At 53.3% G+C, this 23,137-nt stretch overlaps 1 protein-coding gene across 1 annotated transcript in view; it reads left to right on the top strand.

The window, feature by feature from the left end:
- Nucleotides 1-23,137, top strand: part of CPXM2 (carboxypeptidase X, M14 family member 2) — a 128,752-nt gene that overhangs the window by 12,893 nt on the left and 92,722 nt on the right. The window contains exon 3 of the mRNA XM_077762914.1: nucleotides 12,263-12,372. Coding sequence (XP_077619040.1) covers nucleotides 12,263-12,372 — 110 coding nt within the window. The remainder of the gene's footprint in view (nucleotides 1-12,262; nucleotides 12,373-23,137) is intronic.

Here is a 23,137-nt window from a genome sequence, read left to right as displayed (position 1 = left end):
TGAGAGCCTTTGTAGGTTTTTAGGATGTGTTTGGGTGAGGTTGCGGAAATCTAAACGAGAATTCCCCAAAGTTTGTGATGCTTCTGTACAACTGTTGATTTTATGAGATATGTCAAATAACCCTGAATATGTCGTGAGAAAGTCTTTTTAAAGGGATCTTAAAAAAAAAAAAAAACCCAACCTTTATTTTGAAATAATTATAGAGCCACAGGAAGTTGTGAACAAATGGGTCCCATGCACCCTTCATTCTGCCTCTTCCAGTGCTGACAGTTTGCATCATTGTGGCACAATAACAAAATTTACAGAGTGTATTCATATTCTACCCATTATACGTGTGTGCGTGTATGTTTATGTGTGCATATAGTCCTGTGTCCTTGTATCACACATGCCGTTTCATGGAAATACCACCAGCAGAGAGATACTAGGCTGTTCCTTTACGGTGGGACTTCCTTATGCCGTCTCTTCATAGGCACACACCCTAACTCCTGGCAACCTCTAAGCTGCTCTCCATCTCTACAGTTTTGTGTTTTCAAGAATGTTAGATGGGTTAAGTCATATGGTATATAACTCTTGAGGTTGGCTTTTTTCACTTGGCATAATTCTCTTTTCCTCTTTCTGAACTGGAGAAGTAGACTTGGTTGGTATTAGTATGATGTCATTGTCAGAAAAAACAAAGTCTTCTCCACCTCTTCCTCCTCTTTTTCTTCTTCTTCTCTGTCTCCTTCTTGTATAATACACATGCAGTAAAGTATAGAAATCATAAAAGCCTAACACATTGGATTGTCACATGCACCACTTGCATATAATGTAAATGCACTATTGTAACTATCATTTAGATCAGAAATAGGTGATCAGGTCAATGAGGCCTCCCTTCCACCCCAGTTAGTCATTAGCCCTGTTTTCTCTCAAAGAGAACCTCCATCAGAGATTCCTCGTGCCTGGTTTTGAACCTAATATTCATGGAGTCATGCACCGTGTCTGATTTCTGTCACTTAATATTACGAGATTCCTCCATGATGTTGTGCATACTTATGCTTCATGTATTTTCTTTGATTTGTGGCATGGCTATACCAGATCTATGTATTCATTCTCAAGGTAATGGACATCTGGGCTGTTTTCAGTGTTTGGCTATCACAAATAGTGCTTCCGGGATCCTTCCTGAATTAAACTCTTATGTAGTATGTGTGAGCACGTTTCCGTTTGTTATGTCACTGAGGTAGGATTGCTGGGTCACAGGGCATGGGTATTTATATCTTTAGTAAATTCTCCTAGAGGGTTTTCTAGATCAGTTGTGCCCGTCAACACTTCTCTACCAGCACTGTTGCTTTGCTTCCTTGCAACATTTGGTATATGTCTTTTTAATTGTATCCGTATGGGTGTGTGTATACTAGTATCTCATCATGGCCTTCATTGGTGTTTTCCTGAAGACAAATGACTTATGCTCATTCACTGTCAGACTGTCTTCTTTGGGAATGCCTGCTCAGTTCTTTTGTTCATTGTTTTTCTTATTGATTTATAGGATGCTTTATTGTACGTTTGCCCTTTTTAAAAATACTGTGGATAGGAGTCCTTTGTCAGATGTATACACAGTAATATATCTTCACACTCCTTATCTTACCTCTGTGCGTGAGTAATGTTATCTATTTTAATTTTTAATTTTTTAATTTTTATTTTTTAATGTTTATTTATTTTTGAGAGATACAGACAGACAGAGCATAAGCAGGGGAGGGGCAGGGAGAGAGGGAGACACAGAATCTGAAGCAGGCTCTAGGCTCTGAGCTGTCAGTACAGAGCCTGACATGGGGCTCAAACTCAAGAGCCATGAGATCATGACCTGAGCTGAAATCAAGAGTGAGACATATAACTTGACTGAGCCACCCAGGCGCCCCAACAGTATCTTTTGAATAACAGATGTTCTTAAATTAATATAGAACAATCATCAGTATTTTCCTTTTGTTGCATGCTTAATTTTTTTTTTTTTTTTTGCCTTCTGCAAGATCATGAAGCTATTTTCCTGTCCTGCCTTCTAGAATAAGGCTTCCTTTTATGTCATCTTATTTCCATTAAAATTCCTGATTTAAATAAGAATCTGAAGTAATAGTGCAGGTGCTACATGGATATGGAAAAATTCATGAAGAAAATAAGCAGGTGATCGAAGTTTGAGAAGTGCTATTTTGAAACAATAATCCCTCTTTTTTTTGGTTTTATAAGCAATATATAAAGAACAAAATACTAGTTTTCTGTAGCAGTGCAGGCATAATGATGATCCATTCTGTTGGGTCATAATATACATCACTCATTTACTTGGGAAATATTGATTGGGCTTTGGGGATTCAGTGATGGAAACTCATAGTTGCTGCCCTGTGGTGTAAACAGTGTGCTTTGTACCTTTGTTAGGCTGGGGAGGGGGTATGATGAGAGGGTTGAGGGTCAGGGAGGAAGCCCCCTTGGAGGCTTTTCAAGCGAGGCAGCCACTGATCAGCCGTCAGCGGGCAGCAGTCGGAGCCTCTGTGATGCAGGTGCTCTGGGCAGGGTCTGGGCACAAGAGACTTTAGCCCGCGGTCCACACTGATCCGGGAGGGGGTTTCCTGATCCGCAGGACTTGCAGAAGAGCTCTGAGCTCGTGCAGCTTTAAGGGAAGAGACACCAGCCAGGTTCTGCGGGACTCAGATCACCTGGGAGCTTTAGAGACCAGGGCCCCTCTGCACGCCTGACCCTCAGAATCTCTGGGGAGGACTCTGAGCATCAGTGTCTTTAAATCTCCCCAGGAGATTCTGATTCTGATGTCGGGTTGGGGTGAGAACAGTGCGGGAAGGAGCCCTGTGATGCGGGGGGTGCTTTCCAAGGGTGGCCAGATAAGACCGAGATTGACTCCTTCCCCAAAGACCCTGAGCGTGGCGTGCCCCTCTGGGAAGCCCATGGTCTCTGAGACCGGCAAAGAGCGCTGCGCACGTGTCCTGCAGGGCAGCAGGAAGCCGCCTCCACACCCTTCGATCAAAGAGAATGTCAGGTTCAGAAGGGTGAAGGATGGAATGTCCGGAGCCAGAGCCGTCTGATTTATGGCGACAGTGCGGCCGTGTGCCAGTCCCCCGCAGCACTCTCAAGGTCGTGGAGAATTCTTTGCTCTGCTTCCAGCAGACGATCACAGCAGGCCCGGTGGCCTGGGACACTGAGCTCCCTCGGGCCAGCTGGTGACGCCTGTCTCAGCCCCACTGCCTTTCTCCAGTGTGACCCCAAACGCTGCCGGGAAACTTGCATTTGGCTTATGCTCTTGTATTTTCAAGTCAGATGGCGGTGGCTTACGACTGTGCCTGGGCTTTTGTGTCATACCTGATGTTCACATTGTAACTTGGGCGCTTAGCTGTTTAACTCTGTTTAAGACTCCTTCAGTCTTAGGGGTGCCTGGGTGGTTCAGTCGGTTGAGCGTCCAACATTGGCTCAGGTCATGATCGCACAGTTTGTGAGTTTGAGCCCTGCATCGGGCTCTCTGTTGATAGAGTGAAACCTGCTTGGGACTCTCTCTCTCCCTCTCTCGGCCCCTCCCCTGCTTGCACACTGCGCATGCTCTCTTTCTCTCTCAAAATAAATAAATCGACATTAAAAAAAGAAAAAAGAATTACAAGGATGCCTGGGTGGTTTAGTTGGTTAAGCATCTGACTTCCACTCAGGTCATGATCTCACAGTTCATGGGTTCGAGCCCTACCTCGAGCTCTGTGCTGACAGCTCAGAGCCTGGAGCCTGTTTCAGATTCTGCGTCTTCCTCTCTTTCTGCCCCTCACTCACTTGCATTCTCTCTCTCTCAAAAATAAAAAAATAAACATTAAAATTTTTTTTTAAAAAAAGACCCTTTCAGTCTTAGTTTGTGTGCATGTAGAATGCGGACAATGACGCCCTTCTCTCGTGATGCTTAACAGAGATTCAATCACCACATGTCTTCAGAGCGCCTGGCTCATGGTGGTGCTGGCACGTCCGCCCCATCGCTCCCCAAATCATTTCTCTTTTAAAATAAGTTTCATGACTGGTCTGTCATGACAGCTTCCCCCTGGAGGGGTTGGAGCTTTGGGGGTGGGGTACTGGGATGGTCCAACATGACAATCCCACCCTCCATTCTGCTCCAGACTCACCCACCCTCCATTCTGACCTCGCTCTGTGACTCTGGGCCACAGAGGCCCCCAGCGGATGGCCGGTGCCTTGTGCACGGTGCTCCCAGCCGTTCTGTGAAGTGGCTGCAACACGGAGAAGTTCAGCGCGGAGCAGATGCAGGGAAGCGTGCGTGTACGTGTGGTGTGTATGCTTGTCAGAGGGGGGAGGCAGAGGGAGGCAGACGATTCGCCCCGCTGCTTACAGAGCACGGGCCTGGTGGACGGTGCCTGCTCAGCACAGGACACTCTCACGGAGTCACCCTGCTTTTAGGAGCAAAGTGGAGTCATCTTTGATGACTGTCACCCTGTTCCCTCTGGGTTATGACACATCTCTCATGTCTAATTAATATCTCCCTGAAGTGTCCTTTTCACACCCATCTTCATGTTTTTCTCCCGCATGTGCTTCTGAGGGTTAGTCTTTTTCTTAGAAACAACAAAGGCTTGGCTTGATGACCAGGGAATTTTTGTTTGTTTTGTAGGAGGAGCGGGGAGCAGTGCCCTGGGGCTTCAGTGCAGCCTGGCTGGGGCCGGCAGGGGGGTGGGGGGCTGAGGTTCCCCTCCTATTCCCAGCGCTCCGTGAACCTGGGAGCCATCTCCTCCGTTGACATTATAGTCTTGGTTGAAATGCAAGCATATCAGAGTTCCAGCTTCTGGTGTTTTTACTTCCTGACTGTGGGCATTTACCTTGAGCTCCAAAGCACTTGTTTCTTCTCTGTTTTACTCCCCAATCGGGGCGGTGCTCCTGTCCTCTGCTGACTGGTAGTGGGTTCTAGATTTGAATTTGTTTTTTCTGAGCCTTGAGATGTCCAGGCTGCCAATGAGAAGTCTCGTGTGGGTCTGATTATCACTGTCTTGATAACCCCCAGCCGTCAAAGGCAAGCCATCGACTGCTGGGCTGATACTTATGGCTCCTTTCTCCCCTCTCTGCCCTCCTAGAATTCTGGCTTTTGGTTGGTTTGTTTGTTTCTTAATGTTTGTTTATTTTGAGTGAGAGCAAGCGTGCACACATGAACTGGGGGGGGGAAGGGTGTGGGGGGGAGGGGCAGAGAGACTCCCAAGCAGGCTCTTTATTATCAGGGGAGAGCCTGACATGGGGCTTGATCCCATGAACCATGAGATCATGACCTGAGCCGAAATCAAGAGTCAGACTCTTAACCGACTGAGCCCCCCAGGTGCCCCTAGAAGTCTGGTTTTTGGGGATATGGAGGCTGATTCATTCTGTGGATTTGCTCAGCTACTGTCTGCCCCTGCGGTATAATGTTAGCAGCAGTCTCCTGTTGCGTCCTAAACCAGGGAGCAGCCGAGCGACGGAAGTTTTGCGGACGTCCCCTCAAGGAGTAGGAAGCGGCCTCCAGCGGTGGCCTGAGGTCCTGGGACCCGGTGGCCAGATGTGGTCAGCCTGCCATTTCCTGCTCCTTTTCTTTGTATTGCCCTCGGGCTTTTGATAGCTCAGGGTGCCTCTGGAGGGAGGGGTGGTCCCCGCACCCCTCCGTAGGCCTCTGCACACTGGGGGCCTTCGGTGCCCCAGCAGCAAGAGGCACACAGCTGGCCCTGGGGGATCTGAGGCCTCCACACTATTGCGTATGTTCTCGATTTCCTCTCTGCGCCGTTCTCTGCAGCGGCCGAGTGCCCTTTGCAGTGGTTTCTGAATTGTCCTCTGCAGTTTTCTCCCCTGTGCGGTGGTGTTCCGTTTCGCAGGTCAACCCAATGGGGAAGAGCAGCTCCTTTTGCTCTCTGTGGACACGGAGCAGACCTGCCGAAAATCCTGAGGATGATGTATGTCCCCAGGGTAGAAGGAAGAGGAAAAAAATGAATCAGGTGGAACTACACTGAAATTCATCAGAGTCCGGTATTTAATACGGACATTGCGATCCTCTGCATTTTGAGTGAATTGAGAATCTCTAAATCAGAAGATAATTGCCCTGTCCTTTCTTTCCCCATCCTTCGGTAGAAGAAAACCATTCATTTTTCTAAATGTGGAGATTCCTGCGTCAGACTCTCAGTGTAAACTGTTAAGATAGGCCGAGGAACTTTCTGTCCAGAAGAGTGTGATTTTTGCCTCGCCGATGGCATCCATGTGGGATGGAGGGCTTGTGCTAAACTACTTTACATTGAAGTAACTACTTAATGTAACTACTTTACGTTTAAGCTTTCTATTACTTAAAACAAGTTTGAAAGTGTGATGTGGGCGAGGCAGGGGACTCCAGCTGGCGCAGCACGTGGGTGCCGCCGAGCCTGGCAGGTGATGGCATCGCGAGGCGCGGCTCGATTCCCAGAACTATCAGCGCAGTGCGGCGACGCAGAAAATGTGCGTTGAGCTGAATTGCATCAGTGGTCCTGGGAATCGAGCGAAAGCCAATGGAAAACAGCCCCGTGGTGGCAGGAAAGGAGCGGAGTGGTTGTGGGAGAGAGGGCAGCTGCGCGGGCGGAGCCCTCACTAAGCGCTGTGTCTCCAGGACGCCCGCCGAGGACGAGAGTCACCAGAGCGTTGGGGAGCTTCTTCCGCAGTGGACCAGGGAAGGCACTGGGGACATTTCAGTGCTCATAGTCACATCCACCGCTGACTGGGCCTAGCAGGCTTTCTCCTGCCAAGCAGGCCTCACACGTGGAAGGTTGTGGAATAGTCTAGTCTCCAGATACACTCCTGGCAGGGGGTCCTGACTTGAAACCTCCTCAGATGTGTGACTTGACTCTTGCTGGCATAGATGGCATCTGTCATCGCGTAGATGCAGCTGTGGCTGCGCACTTAAAGGGAGGAGGAAGGCAGGCTCTCCAGGAGTCAGAGGCTTGCAAACTTCAGCTGAAGGAGAGGAAAAGGCTCCTCAAACAGGGAAGAAGGAAGGGAAGTAACAGGAAATGTCACTGCCGTGGCCTGAATGTTTGTGTCCCCCCCGCCACCTGCCCCAGAATTTGTGTGTTGAAGTCCTGACCCCGAGGGTGATGCTATGAGGAGGTAGGGGCTTTGGGAGGTACTCACGTCTGGAGGGTGGAGCCCCAGGAGCCCCCTGGCCTCTTCTGGCAGGTGAGGATCTGGTGAGAGGGGGCGGCTGTGACCCAGGCAGGGGCCCCTCAGCACAGGCAGCCCCGCTCATGCCCTGACCTTGGGCTTCCCGGCCTCCAGACACGTGAGCCATAAACTTCTGTTCGTAAGCCACCTGCCCCGGGGTTTTGTTACAACAGCCCGAGCCGACTAAGATAGTTGCGTTATGAAAACCATTGGTGGGGTGGGAGGGTAGGTTAGCCAAGAGGGAGCGGACTCAGGTCTGCTCCTGAGGCCACTGAATGAGAACCACGGAGCCCGGGGATGGAAACCAGAGTGTGGAGTGCAAATCAAGAGAGGGATGGGTGGAGAGGAAGCCGACTGGGGGCTGGGCAGCGAGGCAGATGGCCGGGAGCCCTTCACACCACGCTGTGCAGGGCTGCGTAGGGCGGGACTCACCTGCAGGCTTGTACCCGGAGCTCGTACGCCCGCCCCATGTGCGTGCAGGTGGGAACTGGAGAGCTGCCTCCGTCCCCCCTGCTGACGGCGCCTGACTTCAGTGGGCAGAACGGTGATGCGGCGGGCCAGCCCCTCTCTGGGGCGAGTGACGTGAGGTCGGGCGCAGGCCTCGGGGCGCCGTGTGGCTGGATGTGCTGTCGGGGTCCATCTGATCCTCTAGCAGCACACGACTCGTGGTTTCTGCTGCCTGGGTGAGGAGGGCTCATGCGGCCTCACCCTGCCCCTGTCCCGTGTCCCTGCTGTGGTCCCTTCTGGGAGCCTTCTGCCAGTCCTGCAGTGCTCCCTCCCGGTCCTGCAGTGCTCCCAACCCTTCAATGCTCCCTCCCAGTCCTGCATTGCTCCAGGTCCTCGAGTACTCCCTCTCAGTCCTGCAGTGCTCCCTCCCGGTCCTGCAGTGCTCCCTCTCGGTCCTGCAATGCTCCAGTCCTGTAGTGCTCCTTCCCAGTCCTGCAGTGCTCCCAGCCCTTCAATGCTCCCTCCCAGTCCTGCAGTGCTCCAGTCCTGTAGTGCTCCTTCCCAGTCCTGCAGTGCTCCCTCCCAGCCCTTCAATGCTCCCTCCCAGTCCTTCAGTGCTCCCTCCCAATCCTGTAGTGCTCCCTCCCGGTCCTGTAGTGCTCCCTCCTGGTGCTGCAGTGCTCCAGGTCCTCCAATGCTCCTGGTCCTGAAGTGCTCCCGGTCCTGCAGTGCTCTCTCCCAGTCCTGCAGTGCTCCAGGTCCTCGCGTGCTCCCTCCAGGTCCTGCAGTGCTCCCAGCCCTTCAATGCTCCCTCCCAGTCCTTCAGTGCTCCCTCCCAGTCCTGTAGTGCTCCCTCCCGGTCCTGCTGTGCTCCCTCCCGGTCCTGCAGTGCTCCCTCCCGGTCCTGCAGTGCTCCCTCCCGGTGCTGCAGTGCTCCCTCCTGGTGCTGCAGTGCTCCAGGTCCTCCAATGCTCCTGGTCCTGAAGTGCTCCCAGTCCTGAAGTGCTCCCTCCCGGTCCTGCAGTGCTCTCTCCCAGTCCTGCAGTGCTCCAGGTCCTCGCGTGCTCCCTCCCAGTCCTGCAGTGCTCCCCATTCCTGCTGATGTTAACTGTCCTTGGTTGCTAACAGCCAGAGATGCCGTGGTGACCTCCGTGCACCGGTGACTTTGCCACGCCGGCCGTCGGGGTCCCTGCACTTCCTCAATGTATCTATTTCTAGTGTCTTTCCTCATGGCGTGCATGACGCAGGAGGCTCCCAAAGAAAACGAGATTCTCTGAGGACAGTGTCTTCTGATAAGGAAAACCGGTCCTTAGTAGGATTCGGGGAAGGCCGCCTTGGCGTGCAGGCTGAGTGTGTGTGTGTGTGTGTGTGTGTGTGTATGTCTGGGCTCCTCTCCGAAGGCGCCGTCAGCTGGCCTGCGCTCCGAACGCGTGGCTCTCCTGGCTTACGCTGTCGCGTCATCTCAAGAGTGGGCAAGCGTGGACATTTGTCTGATGTGGCAGCTGGCAGCGGTGCCGGCCGCGTGGGACTCATGCTCGCCCCGTGTATGTGACGGTTGGGCCCCCCGAGCGGACAGGCATTGAGCTCCTGAGTTGTTATTAGACGTGCGATCTGTAAACACGCCACTTATGGGCATCTCCTTTTCAGCCCTTGGGTGCTGGTGAGAGGGAGGCAAGGCTTTCACTTGTCAAATGCTACTTTACTCTGGTAGTTCCTATTTTTTCTTTTTTAATGTTTTATTTATTTCTGAGAGAGAGAGAGAGAGAGAGAGGGAGAGATAGTGTGAGCAGGGGAGGGTCAGAGAGAGAGGGAGATACAGAATCCGAAACAGGCTCGAGGCTGAGCTGGCAGTCAGCACAGAGCCTGACGTGGGGCTCGAACCCACGAACCGTGAGATCATGACCTGAGCCAAAGCTGGATGGTCAACCGACTAAGCCACCCAGGCACCCCAGATAGTTCCTTTTTGAATTAAAATATTCATGTGTGTAGGAGAGGTTTCCTTTCCTTGGAAGCAGTGCCCTGGATAGGGATTGTTGTTCCTTTGTCTAACTAGTAAGTAAGTGTTTGTGTCATCCCTCTGTTTATCTGTCTGACTGTCTAAATGCTGTGAATGGAAGGCATTAGCTCCATGAAGTACCTGGAACTCATCACCTGCTGTGTTTTCTGCTAAGGACGAGAGACCAGGGGATGTGAATACGTTTGAAATGGTAGCAGAAGATGCCCACCGACCTGGCAGCAAATTCTTTCTGTATTTCTGGCGCTGGCTTCTGTGGGAGCGCTGGGCTTCTGCACGGGGCCCCAGGACATGGAAGGACAGACCAGTGCCCTGTGCCCTGTCAGGGTCTGAAGCCAAAGTGGGCATTCCTAGCAGAATTGAGATGCAGAGGCCACTTCCGGGACATAGGGAATCGTCCAGCAGAACCACCGACCGGCCAGTTTGGTGTCAGGGCTCACGGGATGTGGGTTGTTCCTGAGGATGCTGATGTGCCCGAAGCAAGGTGGGCTGGGTCTCCGTGACAAGGAGGAGAGGGGACAGCGGTGGCATCTCCAGCTGAGGGAGCCTCCAAGCCCAGGGTCAGGGCTGGGGCTGAGTGGCAGGTTGAAGGATCTTCTGGAGTCTGACCTCCCAGAGAAGACGGGAAGTGATCTTGACCTTCAGTCCTGGCCCTGAATCTGAACCAGGGCTTTAGGGGCATCCCAGTGACCCCCGGGGACTGAGACGCTCGAGGGATATGGCCCAGAGAGGCGAGCAGCAGAGAGGGAAGGTGCTGCCCATCCTGAGCCCACAGCGGGACCGGGTGGGGCTGGGGGCCCGGGCTCCTGCAGTCTTGCACCCTGGGCCCAGGGCTGGGGTGCGGAGGGGCAGGCGTGGCTGCCGCTGCGTTGGCACGGGCAGGTTCCGTGGTGAGGCGTGGCTGGTGGAGGCGGGCAGCAGGGAGTTCTGAGTGGGTGTAAGACGTATCTTTGCTCCGCCATCAGACACTTGGTCACTTTCCTGTAGGCAGGATGGAGAATTAATTACACATTTGGCATTGCAACCAAGGAAAAGCCACCCATGTGGGTCAGACCCCTGTGTCCTCCAGACGTGGAAAGTGCCCAGGGCAAACCCTAGCGGGGGAAGGGCATTATGATAACTAGAGTACCCTCTGTGAGGTCAGCCTTGACTGGCGAGGGACGTTTGCTGCATGGACCCCCGCTGGCTGCGTGCCCTGCCCTGGCTGCATGCCTTCCCGTTCATTCTGTGGTCCCCGCTGGCCACACGCCCTCTGCCACGGGCACACTGCATGGCTTCTGCTCACAGGGCCCCCCACTTGAGGCACGGCCCCCTCTGGCCGCACCTGGCTGGAGCACTGTCGCCTACGGTGCCACCTGGAGCCTCCTGGATCCTCCTGCGGTGTCCGTCACCCCCCTCCTAGTGCTCTGCGCCATGCTGGGCACCGGGTCCTCTGCCCCCAGCACAGGCCGACACATGCGTACCGATCCAGGTGGCCCCCTGGCACATGTGGACGGGGCCAGCAAAGCAGCCTGGGGCTGAGAATCTGGGTGCTAGGTCCGAAATCCAGCACTGCTGCTGGCACGGATTGCCCTGGGTGGCTCACCTTGAGTCGTGGGGCCTCAGCTTCCTCTCTGAGCCCCCAAGGGCAGGACTAGATGGTGTCCCAGGGCCCGGCGGGTCTGAGTCCCTCTGGCAGCAGCTGTCCGGCAGACTTTCGTACCCGGCTGCCTGCAGACCCCCTCCAGCATCCTGACACCAGAGGGGCCTTTTCCCTGCGGGCATCTGTCATGGATGGACAGACACCCCCACATCCTCAGGTGCCCCGGGGTCCCTGGGGGCACACCCATCTCAGCTTCTTAAATATGCCTCTTACATTCGGGATTTCTCGTACTAGTAGAAACAGATTTTACTTCTCCTGCAGAGTTTTTGTTTGCTTTCTCCAGGGTCAGATTTGAGCGTACAGACAGAATATCTTGGAAGGCTTCCAGCCCCGAGGCACGGTGGGTGGTGAGGAGTCAGGAGGCCTGGGATCCGGCCCCCACGCTGCTGTTAAAGCTCTTCCCCTCAGGGACCATGGCTGGGACGGGGAGGATCACCAAGGGTCTGCCCAGGGGCCAGCGTCTTATCCCAGGGGCGGCCTGGACCAAGCTGTGTTTGGAAGCTGTTCTCAAAGCTATCAGTTTTGCCAAGAATGGAGAACGGTAGTTTTTTTTTTTTTCTTCTATTTATGTTGCCTTGCTCATTAGCATGCACCATACAAAGGCCAGAGTTGCCGAAGCAAAATCAACAAGTTTTGATTAATTCTCAGAGCTCAACCACGGGATCGCTCTGAAATTCCTAACCCATAGAGCTCCCTGGCTGAGTCACATCGTGAAGGATCCTTAATTGGAAACAGCCTCAGACAGTAGCATGGACAGCGGCAGAGAGAAGGGCTATCAGAGCACAAACAGCCGGAAAGGAAGTGCCAGTAAGGACGGCAGTTGGCGTGCTGTTGACGGTTGAGTCGATAGCATCTGTCGGAAAGCACCGGACACGGTGGGGTCGGGGGGTGGGCTGCGCCGGTGGGTAGGGGTTCAGGAGGGAACGGGAAAGCGGGAGGCCAGATTTGGAAAACCGCAAACTTGCCTTTGAACATCTGCCGTTGTTTTTAACAAGCGTTGTTCTTTCTAGGTTGCCCACCTCTGGGTCTGGAAACCTTAAAAATCACAGACTTCCAGCTTCATGCATCCACTTCGAAGCGCTACGGGCTGGGGGCACATCGAGGGAGACTCAACATCCAGGTACCAGCGGCACCGCCGGGACTCTGCTTGCACTGCTCGGTGCTCCGCGGTAGACGCCGCCGTGTTCATTGACCTTGGGCCGGACACCGTGCCTGGCGGTTATAAATGCATTAGCTCTGGGGCGCCTGGGTGGCTCAGTCGGTTAAGCATCCGACTCGTGGTTTCGGCTCAGGTTATGATCTCACAATTCGTTGAGATGGAGCCCCGAGTTGGGCTCTGCACTGATAGCCTGGAGCCTGCTTGGGATTCTCTCTCTCTCTGCCCCTGCCCTGCTTGCATTCTCTCTTTCTCTCTCTGTCTCTTCCCCCATCCCAAACAAACAAACAAACAAACAAATAAATAAATAAAAACTTAAAAAAGTGCATTAGCTCCACTTCTCTCATCAGAAGGGGGTTGCCTCCGATACCCCCTCTCACAGAGAGAGTCCTGGGACTCAGGATGCGCGTCTTCTACAAAGAGCACTTAGTACAAAGGGTGCTGCTGGTGCCTGGACCCGGGTCAGCCCGCCTTCACCTCCTGAGCTCTTCCCCTCTGTCTGGACCAGGCAGGGGGAGGGCGCTGAACTCCGGCGGGCGTGGGCAGCCGATGACATTTGTTCTCTTCCCCCCGCCAGTCTTCTCACCACCACACACACCTCTTCCAGGCTCTTCTGCGGCAATCCCCGGGTCAAACGCCTAGTGGCTCTCCTGGGCCCCGCACATCACGTGTGGCCTCCTTCCCTGAGGCTCACGGGTCATGTAACCTTGGCCCTCACTACTGTCAAGGTCCTGCTCCAGGAAGGAGAGGTCCTCCGTGCAGATTTTATACACCAAGCGGTTCTTAACTTCTGGCCTTTTCTCAGGCAGGTTCCCCCGCCCGTGAGCCCTTGCCGTCCGCCCTGCTGGGCAGCCTGCGTCCTGCAACATCCATGGTGTTCATTTCCTTGTGCTGCCCTCGCAGCCTATCCTACTGCGGCCACATAGGCCACACGGACGTTTTCTTTTCTGGTTCCGGAGGACAGAAGCCCCATCGGGCTAAGTCAAGGTGTGGGCAGGGCCGCGTTCCTGCTGGAGCTGGAAGGAGAGCCCGTTTCTTCGCCTTTTCCAGCTTCTAGAGGCGCCTGCATTCCTTGCGTGTGGTCTCCTCCTTCTTCTAAGCCTCCGGGCCCTTCTTCTGCTTCCCTCTTCCACTTTTAAGGAGGCTTGTGATGACATTGGACCCTCCCCGACTCAAGCAACCTTAACGGCACGTGCAAGCTTCATCTGGCCTCGAGTGTTCCCGGCCTCCAGGATTGGCACGTTGGCATCTCTGTTGGGGAGGGGGCGCTATGCCACCAGCCCACCCACGAGGCCTTCTTCCTCCCCCTCCAGCGCCTGCTGTTCCGTCCCTACCCAGTTCAGCATTTGGTCGTGCACTGTCCCGTGTGGGTCTCTGGTAGTTTAGTTGTCTTTCCCGAGCTGCTCCGAACTATGTGTGTTTTCTAGACCTTTTCTGCACACGCACCATCTCATCTAGCCTCCTGGGAGGGGGGTGGTCTTCTCCCCGCCCTGGGGTGTGGGGCCATCGAAGGTAACGGCTGCGGAGCGGCGGCGTCAGCACCTCCTGCTCACGTGGGTCGCCGTGAACATACCGCGGGGAAGCCTCTGTGCAGGGAACTGGACAAGAGTGGGCGAGGTCCCTCCCAGGGGCACCCGGGCTCAGGGTGTCTGAGCGGAGCTCCGGCTCCACGTGTCTGCCCCTCCCCCTCCCCCAACACTGCCACACCACGTAGACTTTCAAACCACTCAGCCTCAACTGGCACTACCGTTCTGGCAGCCCCAGAACTCCAGTAGGATGTTTCCAGAAGTAACTTCCATGAGAGCCAAAAGTTGGTGTTATAAGTATTATTTTAAATGTGTATTTATTTTTGAGAGAGACAGAGAGAGAGATCATGAGTGGGGAGAGGCAGAGAGTGAGGGGGACACAGAATCCCGAGCAGGCTCTGAGCTGTCAGCACAGAGTCCACCGTGGGACTCGAACTCACGAACTGTGAGATCATGACTCGAGCCGACAGCAAGAGCTGGCCACTTAATAGACTGAGCCATCCAGGCTCCCCAGTATTATTGTTTCTTAATAACAGCTGATAAGAAACATTTGGATGTGCACAATCGAGACAGTGTTTTCCAGGAGGGTGACTTCTCCAAGTTTCCCAGGAGTGACCATTAATAACGTGAGTGCCTGCAGCACCTTGTAAAGTGTCCAGGCTTCCGTGGAAAGCTCAGGGCTAGTGGGACCAGATCCAGATGGGTGTGGGGCCATTTCATTCCTCAGTTAGAGGAGCGGTCGGTCACCTAATGCCGTGAATGCTCTCTCTGTAAACAAAGTTATCCTTTATTAAAGATGAAGTGTTCACATTTATCCAGGCTTTCCAGCAAACCCTGGATGGCCCTTTAGTCCCAAGTTTGCTGGTGGGGATAGGGGGTGTGAGTAGTGTTTTCTAGTTGGGGATTCTACTGCCACAGTGGACAGGTGGACTGTGGGGGGTCAGAGTGCACAGGTCCTAGGCGTGCTGAGTTCAGACCTTGGCCTTGACACTTCTAGATGTTTGGATTCTTGAAACCATTAACTCGTGGCTCTGAGCCCTCAGTTGCCTCCTCAGAGAAGGGGGAGTCCTGACAACTCAGAGGATTCGTTGAGCAATGAAATTAGGTGATTTATAATTTTAAGCTTGCTGGATCATTTCACTTCTCTGCTTGCAGCTTCTAGTAGCTTCCAGGTGCTCTTGGAAACGCCTAGCTGGCCCCATGTGATGGATGCCCCTTCCTGAATGTTGGTGACTTGTTTGGGGGTGATGTCTGACCCTCCTTGAGCAGAAGCCCAAGGTTAGAAAGGGCTTGGTCTCCCCTCCTCGCCCATCCCCCCAGCCCAGAGCATCACCAACACATAGGACATGCTTGGAGAGTGAAGACCCGGCTGAAGGGTGGATGGTGGGCGTTCGCCGCCCTGCCTTTGCGGGGCCCCATAGCCAGTCCCCTTGGTGGACGGCCACCCAGCAGGGAGCAGCTGGCTGTCCTTGTCATCTTTCCTGGCTACTTCGTCCTTCGTCCCGGGAGAAGGCAGGCTTCCTGGGCTGGAAGCGTGGATAGACCCACCCTCCTGACTTCAGTCGAGATGGAATAGGAGAGTCACTGAATGCCACTCCAGTGCCGCTTGTCCTTTGGGGATGCATTCTTTCCTTCGATGGCGTATTATTTCCCCAAATGCCCTCTGACTAGAATATCTCTGCACCTGCTCTTAGGATATGAGGTTGCTACTTTACTAGGGAGTTCCGTGTCAGGCCCCACCCCGGTGCGTTATGTGGTGTTAACCGCAGAGGGTAGAGTGTTGCCTGCGGCACATGTGAGGGGCTTCGACAGAACCCCCACAAGCAAATAGTGACTCGGCGGGGGCCCCTTTGGTGGTTCTTACCTTCCAGAATGAGTACCCCATGAAGCCCGATGTCATTGCCACAGGTGCTCCAAAATACGTCTTCCCACACATCCCATTTGAAATGCAGTTTAAAAATATTGCCTCGTCTCACTTGGGTGTTTTGTAGGTGCGCCAAGCTAGTGGGGTTTATGTGCGAGGAACACCAAGATGTCAGGATCCGAAAGTGTTTAAATGCCATAGTCCGGGACGTGTATGGGGCGGCCCGGCCCTTTGCCGGCCCAGCCTCCGCAGGCGCGGATGGGGCCTGCCCGGAGCGCACGGGGCCGGAGGGCTTGCGGGGGACCTGGGGCTCCTGCCCATGAGCGGGGCGGCTCAGGGCCAGACACCGCCTCATCCGAGGCTTGGTGTCTTCGTCAGGGAATGGAGGCCCCGCCACCTTGTCAGAATGTGAGGGTCAGACTAAATGAAGCAAGAGAATTGTCCTCAGCCATTTTCAGATGCCGTATTTGCGCGCAATGGAACCCGTTCACCCCGCTGAGCCCCGCGACGTGCCTGTTACATGCCCGTTACATGCCCGGAACCGTGCGCTGTAGCGGGAGAGCAGAGGGGAAGAGCCCCTGTGAACTGCCTTTCCCCAAAGCTGGAGGGAGAGTGGAGTCGCCTCCTGGAGATGTTGGCAACGTGTCAAGTGCTTTCTGCCCAGGGTTTCGTTTATTCCTCCACAGGAGACAAGTACTATTATTATTATTATTACCTCTGTCTTCTAGAAAACAGACACAGGCATCGCGAGAGTACCTTGGTTAGGGTCCCCGGGAGAGGCAGGGTGTGAATCTAAGCTCCTGTGAACTTGGAGTCCTTGCCCGTAACGAACGGCCCGCACGTCAGCAGGTGGAAGCATTCTGGGCGCGTCTGGGATGCTGGTTAGACCACGGGCAGCTCTCTTTTCTGACCACTGCCTCCCGCTGATTGACTCCTGTGTCACCCTCACCACGTGATCTTGCCGATGGTGCTCCTAGGTCCCCCCACGCTGTCGGCAATGTCTGCACATGGCTGTGCGCTCACAGACGCTGCCGGGCGGTCGCCGCATGCCTGGCTGCCGTGGAGACGTCCTGGAGGGGGCGGTGCTGGCCGGCCTGCAGACTTGCTCCTATGCCATGGAGGTCATCGGACACGGAAGTGGCATTGGCCCCCGCACCAGTTTGGCTGGTACGTTAGTGATGCGTGGGACCGACCGGGGACCGCGGCTGATCCCCAAGGGCGCCGACACAGCTGAGTGGCGAAGCCTCAGAGGAGGTCTGTCCCGAACACGGTGCTCATCACTTCACGTTCCTCCGTCCCAGGGTGGTCACGTGAGTGACCAAGGTGCTTATACTTAGTTCCTTTGCCCGTTCGCCCTTCTCCTCCAGCCTGGCAGTACGCAGTCTTCCTCACACCCCTTCCATCATCCTACCTTGCCTGCCATTCTTTTTTTTTAAGTTAAGGCCTATTGCTGTGACTGTATGTAATTTTTTTAAATCAGTTAACATGCCTTTTTTAAGTGTGCTGGTGGTTTTTAGGATTGGTTCCCCCTGGCAGCAACAGTCTTCTGATTTTGCATAGATTTTGAGTAGTCTGGCTAGGACTCTGTTTTCCCGTGACCTCAGCTTTCAGGGTGCAGATTTTGCAGACCGTGAGCTTTTCCCGAATTGCAGCTGCCACATTATAGCACAAACACTTGTCTTTGTCTTCATCCTTTTGAGGGGCAGTGATGATACTGTATCTCCAGGGGCTTGTAAACTACACAAACTTATTTCTCACAGTTCCGGCAGCTGGGAAGTCCAAGGGCAAGATGCTGTTGGACTGGATGTCCCGTGGGGACCCTCTTCCTGGTTCATAGATGGCCACCCATCTTCCTTCTGCGTGCTCATGCGGTGGAAGGAACTAGGGGTTCTGGAGGGCACTAACCCCACCCACAAAGGCTCTACCCTCATGACCTCGTCACTTCCCTAAGGCCCCACCTCCCAGCACCGGCACCAGAAGGGTTGTTCCAACTTACGAGCTTTGAGGAGACACACACAGTCAGTCTCTCGCACTCTTGTTCCTCATTTTAAGCAGAAGACTTTGAAAGAATAAAACTCCACTTACAGGCTCTTTCTTTTTTCTTTTTTTTTTTGCAAGGGGAATTTTGCCAACGTTGATTTAATAATACAGGGTTAGAGAAGAAAGCCAAGCTCACGGGTCTTCATATTGAGGCAAGATAGACCTTCCAAGAATGCAAAGAGATCCCGTTCAGCAGGATGGGACAGGTTTGTCCTCTCACCTGTGACCGGTCTTCCAGCACGCCTAAGATCCTCCAAATCCTCCCACCACTGACCCACTCGTCGGGATGTGATGTCGCTCAGAGACCATCACTCATTCTGCTGCAGGAGCAGCCACAGACAGAAATTAACATTCCAGGTCCCAAAGACAACGTTTTGGCAGTGACCTCTAAAATCACTTTTGGATCACCGTTTGTCTCTAGTTAGTCTTAGGACGTGGCTGTATACTCAGGCGGGCCATTTAATGGCAGCTCGTCACCTGTCCTGTCCCTGCAGAATCCTTTGAGGACCCCAAGAGATTTTCCATGGCTCATAAAGTAAGCAAGGTGGGGTCTGAGACCCCTCTATTCCCCGAGTGAGTCATTCTCCCCACCATTATTACATCAGATCCTTTTTCTTTTGTTTTGTTTTCTTTTTCTTTTCATTCCTTTTTTTTTTTTTTTGAGAGAGAGAGAGAGAGAGAGGGAGACACAGAATCCGAAGCAGGCTCCAGCCAGGCTCTGAGCTGTCAACACTGACACGGGGCTGGAACTCCCGAGCCATGAGATTATGGCCCAGGCCGAAGTCGGACACCTAACCACTGAGCCACCCAGGCAGCCCCCACCCCCGTCAGATGCTTTCTTTGCTGTAATTCCTTGAGCAAATTCTAGCAGCACTTGCCACTTCCCAGGGCTGGGTCCCAATTTCCTTCTTAAGACTCTAAAACTATAGCACGTACTTTGGAGACTGACATGTAATCAGAAGAAACGTAATCCCAGGAGCGTGGCTGGAGCTCAGGATCTCCCCACAATTCCCGCCTAGAACTGGGAACGCAAAGTGGTTGGTACTCAGATCAGACTTCTGAAGAAAGGGTTGACGTTTTGAGGTCACAGGAAAAACCTCGGCGCACTGCGTTAACGTCTCCAGATATCTCTGTGGCACCTGTCCACAGCCATGTGACACTCTATGGCCCGGGTCTTGTCTCCCGTCTGCTCGGATGACCTAGAGTGTGACCCCTAAGAGGAGTTATGTCTGGTACTGTTTTCATGAGGAAATGTCTGGTTAGGATAAGAGCATCTGTCTGAGCCTTTTCTTCGCTCTGCTGAAACCAGCCAGGGCTCTTCTTGTTAGTCATTCCCTTAAAAGATTCTCTGGAGCGTCTGGATGCTGGTATTAGAATCCAGTTCCAAAGTCCTCATAGTCTTTTTACCGGAAATGAGGTGAGCCTGGAAGATGGCCGCTGCCCGTGGCTTGGGAGGTACCGGCAGGAAGACACGAAGTCGGTCATGGGACATGGAGCCACGTTCTATCCTGGTGTCACCGTTGGCATGTGCGGGCACATCGCACCTTCTGTTGCCCTGTCTCCTTTGGCGCCTCCGGGTGCCCCACCTTGCCCAGATGTGGGGACCGGCTAGGGCAGCGCTGTTGTCCCAGGCATCGCCATCTGCACACCCCGCTCCTGCCTGCAGATGCAGTCCCCTGCTCCTCTGACCCCACAGCCTGCCTGTTTCGTCAGACCATCCTGACCCTCCGGGTTGCTCAGCCTCTGGTCTGTTTCTGGCTGCACAAAGCCTTGCTGTAACTCTGCAGGTCCGAACTGGGGGCTGTAAATGTGCTAGCTGGTGCGGAGGCAAAAATAATCACAGTGGGGGTATGGCTTCCAAACCATGGAATGTCCTGCTTGCTCTGATAAAGGGATTTTTTTGTTCTGTATCTGGTTTTAAGAAACAGTCTGGGAGATAGTGTTTGGATGCCAGAACGCTGGAATTTTGGATGTTTGGATTTTTATGGGTATAACAGGACCAAATACTCTAAATCATGAGTCTCTTGGAAAATCGAAAAGGAGAATTTATCACAATGATGATAATGCATTGCTGCTGTTATTCTCCAGAACACTGCATCATAAACACGCGAGCGGGAGAAGGGCAAAGAGCACATGACCAGGGAGACTAAAGGAAGGGGCCCAGAGTAACAAAAGCTCCCTGGCCTGTGAACCACAGATTTTTTTAAAAAGCAATTCAGATTTTTAAAAAATGTTTCTTTATTTTTGAGAGAGGGAGTGAGAGCAGGGGAGCGGCAGAGAGAGAAGGGGATGCAGGATCCATAACAGGCTCTGCCCTGACAGCAGCGAGCCTGATGCGGGGCTTAAACCCATGAACTGTGAGATCGTAACGCTCAACCAACTGCACCACCCAGGAGCCCCTGAGCCACAGATTGTTAAGAGACCACAGGGCTTTCTGGCTCAGATGCCGATTCTGTTCTGCTCGCTATGTGAATTTTCTTGAGGATTTCATTAAATCTCATTAAACTAATGTTTCACTTCATCTTCAGTACAGCCACAGGGAAACCGTGTTTCAGAGATAAGGAAATTGAAGTCAGAGGTCAAATGACCTGTCCCGACCCCACAGCTATAAGTGCAGAGCTGAGACTCAGATTCAAGGTTTCTGGCTGCACATTAGCCCTTTGGCATCTCCGGTGCCCACGAGAAGGTTCAGCGTGTTCCCCAGCTCGTGGCCCTGGCTGGTGCCACATCTCGTGACTCATCTCCCAGACCTCTGGCTTCAGCGTCCTCCGGTACCTTCCAGGCCCCAGGCTGCCAGGACCCGGAGGAGTGGACGTCAGCAGTCCCAGGCACGCGCCTCGTGTCCATTCAGCCGGCACAAGCGGCTGTGCCTTTGCAGATGGTGACTGGCGGGGGTGGGGCGTCTGGGTTTGCTGAGCCACGTGCGGCCCAGCCAGCCAGGCTCCTGGACGTGTGCCCATCACTGCGCTAGGGCTTCCTTGGGCACGACAGACTGCACTCGTGGGGAAGCCTGTGTGAGGAGGGGATGGCGGAGAGGGACAGGGAGAGGACCAGAGAAAGACGGAAAGGAGATCAGAGCAGGTGCTTTCATTGATCGATCAATTGATTGATTGATTTCATTAACACACTCACCTCCAGTCCTGGGTAGCAGTAATGAGCAAGAATAGAAATAGTCTGGGTATTTTAGGGAGGATCTGCAATGTGCTCGTCGCTGTGCTTGGGATACTCCGGGGGCCAAACAGACAAGGATCTTGCCATTGGAAGCTTCCGTTCTAGTGCGGGAGCTACAGAAAAGCAATAACTGTATAAAATATAACTTTTCTAATATGTTCGAAGCTGCCGAGTGCTATGGAGAGAGAAGAAAACCAAACTTAGAGCTGGCAGCGGCGGTCAGGAGGGAGGCTCTGGGTAGGGGGCCGAGCTATCGTTAAAGGTGAGCAAGATCGGCTTCATTGAGGAGGGGGTGTTTGGGCTGCGTTGGCTTGGAGGAGACCATCAGGGACTCGTAGCTGTGGGAGGAGCATTCTGGGCGATGGGGATGGCGTGTGCAAGTGTCCTGTGATGTCCGGTGATGGCATGCATGACACCGCCAAGGAGCAGCAGAAGGCTGGTGTGGCTGGAGCAGAGTGGCCATGCAGGGGAGGAAGTGCAGGCCCATAAATAACACTAGGAGGACTTTGGCTTTGGTTCTTAAGTCAACCGGGGGAGCCATGACAAGTTTTTGGAGGCGTGCAGCAATGAGATGCTGTGATTTCTGAGTGAGAAGGACTGAGCCTGTGGCGTGTTGACTTAGGGGAGCAGCGTGGATCCGGGAGGCCTGTGGGGGTATGACTCCAGCACCCGGGACGGAAGGTGGCCCTGGCCCGGCAGCGACAGGAGCCGTGGAGGCAGTGAGGAGCGGTGGTATTTTGGATAGTTTGAAAGTAGGATTTTCGGATGAGGGTGGATGGCGCCTGGATGAGGGGTGCAGGAGATAAAAGGAGGGGTCAAGGATGCCACCAGTGTGTTTGGCTTTAACTCTGATCATCGTGTTTGGCTTTAACTCTGATCATCTAATGGGGAAACGACACTATTAAAAAGATCTATCACCAGTGGAAGCCCCAAAATAGCCTGCGATGAGGGCTCAGACAGAAGTGCCGTGTATTAGCTTCCTCGGGCAACGGTGAAAGCAGCACAGACCGGGCAGTTTGCCACAGCAAGAGCTGTTCTCTCACGGTTCTGGAGGCTGCCAGTCTGCAGTCGAAGGGTTAGTAGGGCCCTTCCCCCTCCGGAGCCCCTGGGACCAAGGCAGGGCTCCTTCTTTGTCCCCTCCCCCCTCGCTTCTGGTAGCCCGGCACCCCCTGCTCTTCCACTCGAGTCTCCGCCTCCAGGGTCACCTGGTGGCCTCCCGTGTGCCCCTATGTCACTTCCCTCTGCGCGTGTCTGCCTGTGTCCAGACCCCCCTGCTTGTAAGGATACCAGTCATCCGATCTCAAGCCCACCCGACTCCAGCCCGACCTCATCTTCACTTACCTAGTTTCGTCTGCAGTGACGCTATTCCCAAATCAGGGGTTAGGACTTGCATATGTCTTTTTTTTTTAAATAGNCTCCAAAGAGGACATCCTGATGGCCAACAGACACATGAAACGATGCATGTATCTTTTTGGAGGTCATCATTTAACCCGTAACACTGTGGTTCCCTGTGCTTAGTAAACTCATCTCAGACTGCGGATGAAGGAGACTTTCCTGGGGATGGGCACGTGGGCTAAGATTTGTAGCAGGATGAGAAGTGAAGAGATGAGCGGACAGAGGGTTGGCAGAAGGGAAAGAAGATTCCAGGTTAAAGGGAATGGTGTGTACAAAGGCCCTGTGGTTATAGGGAACATGACATCTTTGAGGGACTAGCGTAAAGACAGTGTGGCTGGAGCTGAGCTGTAGTCACAGAGCAATATCATGGCCAATGGACAGTAGAAAAGGTGAGGTAAATACAAAATAAAACGACAATGAGGTATGACGCAGAGGCACCAGAATGGCTTTAAAGAAAAAGGACAGTATCAAGTGCGGGCACAGATGTGAAACAAGAGACAGTTGTATACTGTGCTGAAAATATACAACAGGACAGCTTTGGAAATCTTTTTGGAATATCTACTAAAGCTCAACATTCTCTTACTTGTTCATCTAAGAAATTCAGGCTTATGCCTAAAAGAAATGCATTCATATGCACACGGCAAGGCAGGTACAGGTAGGCTCAGAGCATCATTATTTATGATAACTACCCACATGTCCATCAATGTACAGTGAATAAGTCATTCTATATGTG

Source organism: Crocuta crocuta, unplaced genomic scaffold, assembly GCF_008692635.1.
Source record: "Crocuta crocuta isolate KB4526 unplaced genomic scaffold, BGI_CrCroc_1.0 scaffold466, whole genome shotgun sequence".
Taxonomy (NCBI): Eukaryota; Metazoa; Chordata; class Mammalia; order Carnivora; family Hyaenidae; genus Crocuta; species Crocuta crocuta.
The sequence above is the reverse complement of the archived record's forward strand: the minus strand, read 5'-3'. Positions and strand labels throughout refer to the sequence as shown.